Source organism: Hordeum vulgare, chromosome 7H, assembly GCF_904849725.1.
Source record: "Hordeum vulgare subsp. vulgare chromosome 7H, MorexV3_pseudomolecules_assembly, whole genome shotgun sequence".
NCBI classification, from domain to species: Eukaryota; Viridiplantae; Streptophyta; class Magnoliopsida; order Poales; family Poaceae; genus Hordeum; species Hordeum vulgare.
This window is the reverse complement of record NC_058524.1, coordinates 242,261,630-242,268,668: the sequence shown is the minus strand read 5'-3', so window position 1 is coordinate 242,268,668 and position 7,039 is coordinate 242,261,630. Positions and strand designations below refer to the sequence as shown.

General features: G+C 43.4%; 1 protein-coding gene across 1 annotated transcript; it reads left to right on the top strand.

Annotated features, from left to right (window-relative positions):
- Positions 1-3,221: 3,221 nt before the first annotated feature.
- LOC123410776 (protein HIGH CHLOROPHYLL FLUORESCENCE PHENOTYPE 244, chloroplastic) lies at positions 3,222-6,434 on the top strand. Its single transcript, XM_045103716.1, has 7 exons — positions 3,222-3,693; positions 3,814-3,912; positions 4,036-4,230; positions 4,503-4,595; positions 4,700-4,795; positions 5,035-5,175; positions 6,032-6,434. Exons 1-7 carry the CDS (start codon positions 3,334-3,336, stop codon positions 6,206-6,208), a joined length of 1,161 nt encoding a protein of 386 aa, XP_044959651.1. The 5' UTR covers positions 3,222-3,333; the 3' UTR covers positions 6,209-6,434.
- The last annotated feature ends 605 nt before the right edge of the window (positions 6,435-7,039 follow it).

Genomic DNA, 7,039 nt, shown 5'->3' with positions numbered 1-7,039 from the left:
TGGGCTCCAGGGAGCCCACAAGCTCCCACTCCGCCACCAGGGGGAGGCGGCGGTGTCAGGGCTTGTGGCCTCCCTGGCCGCCCCTGACCTAGATCCTTGGCCTATATATTCCCAAATATTCAGCAAAAAATCAGGGGAGCCTCGAAAATACTTTTCCGCCGCCGCAAGCTTCTGTTTCCGCGAGATCTCATCTGGAGACCCTTCCCGGCGCCCTGCCGGAGGGGACTTTGGAGTTGGAGGGCTTCTTCATCATCATCATCGCCCCTCCAATGACTCGTGAGTAGTTCACTTCAGACCTACGGGTCCGTAGTTAGTAGCTAGATGGCTTCTTCTCTCTCTTGGATCTTCAATACAAAGTTCTCCATGATCTTCATGGAGATCTATCCGATGTAATCTTCTTTGGCGGTGTGTTTGTCGAGATCCGATGAATTGTGGATTTGTGATCAGATTATCTATGATATATATTTGAGTCTTTGCTGATTTCTTATATGCATGATTTGATATCCTTGTAAGTCTCTCCGAGTCTTGGGTTTTGTTTGGCCAACTAGATCTATGATTCTTGCAATGGGAGAAGTGCTTGGTTTTGGGTTCTACCATGTGGTGACCTTTCCCAGTGCACAGTAGGGGCAACAAGGCACACATCAAGTAGCTGCCATCAAGGGTAAAAAGATGGGGTTTTTTATCATTGGTTTGAGATTATCCCTCTACATCATGTCATCTTGCTTAAGGCGTTACTCTATTCTTATGGACTTAATACACTAGATGCATGCTGGATAGCGGTCGACGTGTGGAGTAATAGTAGTAGATGCAGAAAGTATCGGTCTACTTGTTTTGGACGTGATGCCTATAGATATAATCATTGCATAGATATCGTCATGACTTTACGCGGTTCTATCAATTGCTCGACAGTAATTTGTTCACCCACCGTCAACTTGCTTTCATGAGAGAAGCCACTAGTAAACACTACGGCCCTCGGGTCTATTCACATCCATCGTTTACACCTCCGCTTTTACTTTGCTTTGTTACTTTGTTGCTTTCAGTTCTCACTTGGAAAACAATCTATAAGGGATTGACAACCCCTTCATAGCGTTGGGAGCAAGCTTTTGTGTTTGTGCAGGATCTTGAGATACTCCTCCACTGGATTGATACCTTGGTTCTCAAACTGAGGGAAATACTTACCACCGCTACGCTACATCACCCTTTCCGCTTCGAGGGAACACCAACGCAAGGCTCCAAGGCCACGGGGGAAATCCTTTGCATACTTGCCTAGGAAGTCCCTTAAGGCATAACCGCAGCAGAAGGATCAAGCCAAGTATTCTCCCGTCGACGTGCCTATTGCTGGCGCCATTGGAAGGTCTTTTGTTGCAGTAGCAATACCTCTCCGTCATACTGAGTGACAAAACCCAGTCTCGACCCATGCCAACCCAACAGGCACCTTCAGATATACCTATAGAGCATCTTTATAATCACTCGGTTATGTTGTGACATTTTATATACACAGGGCATTCCTCCGGTGTCACGGAGTTGCATGATCTCATGATCTTAGGAACAGATACTTTGACATGCAGAAAGCAATAACAATAAACTTAATGATATGATCAAATGCTATGCTTACCGTTTGGGTCTTGTCCATCACACCATTCTCCTAATTATGTGATCCCATTATCAAATGACAACTCATGTCAATGGCTAGGTCTTTGAACAACGAGCTAGTCGAGTAGAGGCTCACTAGGGACACAATGTTGTCTATGTATCCACACATGTATCTGAGTTCCAATCAATACAATTATAGCATGGATAATAAACGATTATCATGAACAGAAAAATATGATAATAACCAATTTATTATTGCCTCTAGGCCATATTTCCAATAGATACTCCCCTTGCAACGAACCAAAAATGTTTCTTGTGAAATCGAAAGGAAAGAAAGATTGATTAAAACCCGTAGATATCGTATACCATACTGGTTTTGCTCACGTAACAAATTGATTGACACATAAAATTATCGTTTGAATGCCAGGTTTGTTAATTCTGTCTTACATGATAATGTAAGATGCCTTTCTTGGAAAAATGAAATGTTTAGAAATGGAGAAATTAGTAAAATCAACCGACATATTTTGTTGAAAGATCAACCGCTTCGTTCGACGGCCATGTACCCCATCACACGTGTCTGTCGCCGAGACTGTTGTAGGGACAACGCGACTAGTCAGGGCGGCGACACTACGTTGAAGCGTGTTGCGCCATTGTACCACAGGGAGGGTGCTGCGACTCTGCATTGAAGCACGTGGCGTCGGACAGTGTTACAAGAATGACGCCGCGTGTCAAGGTGGCGACGCTACACTAAAGCGCGTGGCGCCGACAGTGTTGTAGGAGGGTGCAACACATAGTTCTACATGGAGGGGTGCGGCGAGTCTGGGCGGGCGATGGCAATGCTGTAGGGAGGGCATGACGAGTCGGGAGACCGACGCTACACTGAAGCGCGACATAGCCGAGGGTACTGCAGCCTAAGAGGGACACATGCGAGTGGGAGTGATGAGAGAAGGGCGCTGGCTATCTCTGTGTTGCGGCAACGTGTGTGGGAAGAGAACAAAACACAAGGTGGTGGTCTTACTATGCATTGACCAACGATCGAACGACTATCAATCCGATTAACTTTAAAAGTTAGTCGATTGATTGGTAGGAGTCATCTTAGAAACTAGGTGATTCCCCGACGCGTTGCTGCGGAAAACTTGCTAAAAGAATGCATAAAAATTGATAAAAAATATCTATAACTAATGAAAAGAAAAATGCAAGTTTAAGAATGAAGAAAATAAAAAGCGTATAAAAATTAATTACTCTTAAAAGAATGTCAATATGAATATAAACTACATAGGCATGATGCAAGCGACAAACACATATATTTTTAATAAAATTTCTAATGTAAAAAATAACCTTTGAGTAACATGCATAAATTGATGATGTGGTGCTTACATGCATAAATTGATGATGTGGTGCTTACATGTATAGAGTAATAAAAAACAATGTAGTTTATGATTTACATGCATGTTTAGGAGAAATAGCTGGTGGGTAGTAGCTATTTTTTTAAACAGGGGTGGTAACTATTTAAAAATAGAAGATTAGATCTATTCTCCTTTTGAAATTTGGTCAACAAGTGGCGGGTAAGAAACGGAACGTGACGGGGCAGAAAACGGATGACGGGATGGCCATGGCGACGTGGCGCGACGGGCATCGGCTGCTCCGCATCCTCTCTCCACCACTCCTCCCTCCCCAACCCAGACCCAAACCCACGGGCACCTCCGCCACGCCACGCCACGCCAAAAGCCTCCGCGCAAAATGGCGACGTCGACCAGCCTCGCCGCCGCGCTGCCCTCGCGGCTAACCTCCCCGGGCCACCGCGGCGCCCTCTCATGGGCTACCTCGAGCGCGCGACCTCACCCAGCCCGCGCCGTCTCATCGGGCGGGCCCCGCTGCAGGCTGGTCGTGACCTGCAACGCGCAGGCGGCGGCACCCATGAGCATTGGGCAGGGGACGCCCGTCAGGCCGACGAGCGTGCTGGTGGTCGGCGCCACGGGTACCCTGGGACGGCAGGTGGTCAGGAGGGCGCTGGACGAGGGCTACGACGTCAGGTGCCTCGTCAGGCCACGCCCGGCTCCCGCCGACTTCCTCCGGGACTGGGGCGCCACCGTGGTCAATGTAGGTTTGCACTGCACAACCGGCCTTAATCCTCACCTCTTCCCGCTCTAGGTAATTTTAGGGGCACCACATTGCGGATTCTGTCTCACGGTCGTCTGTGCGTGTGACTGATTCAATTAGGCCGACCTCAGCAAGCCGGAGACGATACCGGCTACGCTTGTTGGCGTTCATACGGTCATTGACTGCGCCACGGGGCGGCCGGAAGAGCCCATTCGAACGGTAAATGCCACCAGCATAATAATCTCTAAAATCTACAGAGGAAAATGGTATCGTGTCGTGTGTTTCCTTCAGTCATTATTAAACGACTTCTGTGTTTCAGACGCTGATGGTTGTTCCATTTAGGTAGACTGGGAAGGAAAGGTTGCTCTAATCCAGTGTGCTAAGGCCATGGGGATTCAGAAGTATGTCTTCTACTCCATTCACAACTGCGACAAGCATCCTGAGGTCCCCTTGATGGAGATCAAGTATTGTACAGAGAGGTTTATCCAGGATACAGGTCTGGATTACACCATCATCCGACTGTGTGGTTTCATGCAGGTATATGTGATCCTTTTCCTGGGATTCTGTTTTGACCAGGAAATTCCTTTTCCTACTCATGCTGGTGCTAGATTGCAAATGGCGCTAAAGCAGTTCCTTGCTAAACTACCTGTGTATTGTTCATAATTCATGGTAGACATAAACAAGTAGTAAAAATTAAAAGCACTAAGGTGACATATAGTTGAAAGTTCATGTCATACATCTTCTCATAGTCATGTTTGCCGGTTCTTTCTATTTTCCAGAAATGAATTTCCATCTATTTTTTGGTTCAGGGCCTAATTGGGCAATATGCGGTGCCTATACTAGAAGAGAAGTCAGTTTGGGGAACTGATGCTCCGACTCGGATTGCATACATGGATACCCAGGTTATCTTTTCTCCCTTTCCATTAGAAAATGAAACTGTGTATCTATGTACCAGTCTCTCTCCAAAGTAACTTTCTGTTGATGCACCTTCTCTGTGCAACTATAGGACGTCGCTCGCCTGACATTTGTTGCTTTGCGCAACGAGAAGGCCAGCAAAAAACTCCTAACATTTGCTGGACCACGTGCTTGGACAACTCAGGAGGTAACTAACTCTATTGCATTTTTTAGTGAATGAAGTATATGATGTTCAGGAGGGTCTGCTGAACCAAATTTATTTTGACTTGTCATTAATAAGTACTAGTGAGTATAGCATCCTATTTCATAGGGAATGTACCAATCTAGTCATTCATGTATTTTGTTTTGCTTTTCAGAATGTACCAAATGTTGGCTTATGGGAGTTGGTACATTATTATTTTAATTCTATTTATTTTGCCTCTCCAGGTTATTACATTATGTGAGAGACTGGCTGGGCAAGATGCCAATGTAACTACTGTCCCTGTTGCAGTCTTGAGATTTACTCGTCAACTAACACGGTTCTTCCAGTGGACAAACGATGTGGCTGATAGACTGGCATTTTCAGAGGTTTGTCAAGGCCTTTTTGTGCACCTGCACATGTAATTCAGTAACAGTAATATACTACTCCCTCCGTTCGTAAATATAAGACTTTCGAGATTCCAATACGGACAACATACGGAGCAAAATGAGTGAATCTACACATTAAAATACGTCCATATACATCTGTATGTACTCCGCATTCAAATCTCTAAAAAGTCTTATATTTGGAAACGAGGGAGTAGTAAGGTACACGTGCATTGCACGTCGGGGCTTTAGATAACCAAAGTACGATCAAATATTAACATATCACATTATAACATGTAAAATGTAATTTAGTCACATATGCATGAAGTATAAGATGTAGATTTAGTTCATGTAGTCCATCCCACTCAAAATTAAATTTATGAAAGTACTATGAGAGTCTTGAAGAAAAGATAAAATAAAGTAAAATGAATGGCAATTCTTTTAGAGCAAAAAAAAACACTTGAGACAACTAAAGTCTTGAAGAATCTAAAATAAATGTGAAATGCACGTGCTTTGAGAAAAGGAATGACAATTCATTTAGAAGAAAATAGTTACCAGAAAGTCCGGAAGATTATAGAACAAAAGAGAGACGTCTGTGTTTGTAGTGTATATAGTGCATTGTGCTTAACCTTAGCCATGGAATCATCAAGATTGTACACGTGTCAGAATCTAGTGTAGTGAAGAGGATATCCAATGGCCAACAATGCTTGGATGCCAACTCTCTATTGCTGGATTGGCTTCATCCAACAGTCAATATTCAAAGTTATGCGTACACTATATAGTGGTATAGAATCTATAGATAGAGATATATATCAAAGCCTGTGAAAGCTAACAATAAATTTACGTTTTTATAATTCAGGTGCTCTCCAGCGACACTGTTTTCTCAGCTCCAATGAATGAGACATACCAGCTTCTTGGGGTGGAGGCAAAGGATATCCTCACCTTAGAGAAGTATTTGCAAGATTATTTCTCCAACATATTAAAGAAATTGAAGGGTCTAAAGGCACAGTCCAAGCAAAGTGACATATACTTTTAAAAAGAGGGATTTCAACAAAACTAAGCATATTTCTGATGCAAATATATGCGCCAAGACACAGATGAGTGACTACAATTTTTCTTGTATACTTTTCATTTTGTTGTGTATGAGAAGGCACAATCTTATTAGGGCGATGTGTATAGAATCCCGACACTTTGGTCGATCTAAAAATTGTGCAAAGCAGTCTAAAAGTCCTGAATTCATAGTGAACCCGTATTCTTCTAAATACTGTCTGAGTTATATCATGACTGTTGACTACTAAAAAACAGTAGTTCAGAATATACTGAAATGTAAATATGTTTGTAATCTGTTCGGTGACAAATAACCAGAAACAACTACATGAGAATGAAAGAAACATGTTTGATCATGTTGCCCCTGTTGGAGAAGACATGTCTATGAACAGGAATCAAGTTTGGAATGGTCAACCTTGATGTTTGATCTCGTAGAGTTTCTGTCAAGTCCCTGTCCCAGATATGTGTCACAACAGACCCAGAAAGATATTGAAAGAAGGTATCAGAAGCAGGCGCTATTTTTTCTGCATTTAGGAGCCACAAGTGTGTTCCTCACTTATTCATGTTCCAGTTGTTGCAGTAAGAATCGAATACCTCACTTATTATTTCCGACTATTGCAGAGAGACTCCAGTTGAAAGTGTAACTTATTTTTTTGATAAAGGACAGTGTAAACTTATTGGCTCTGGGGTTTTAAATTGGACATTTTCCTTTGTGATACATGTGGTGTAGTCTGTAATTACTGACACAGATAACGTTTCTGTTAGAACCAGCTGTGTGCTAATTACAAGTCTAGTCCTTTTGTCCTGGAGCTGGCATATT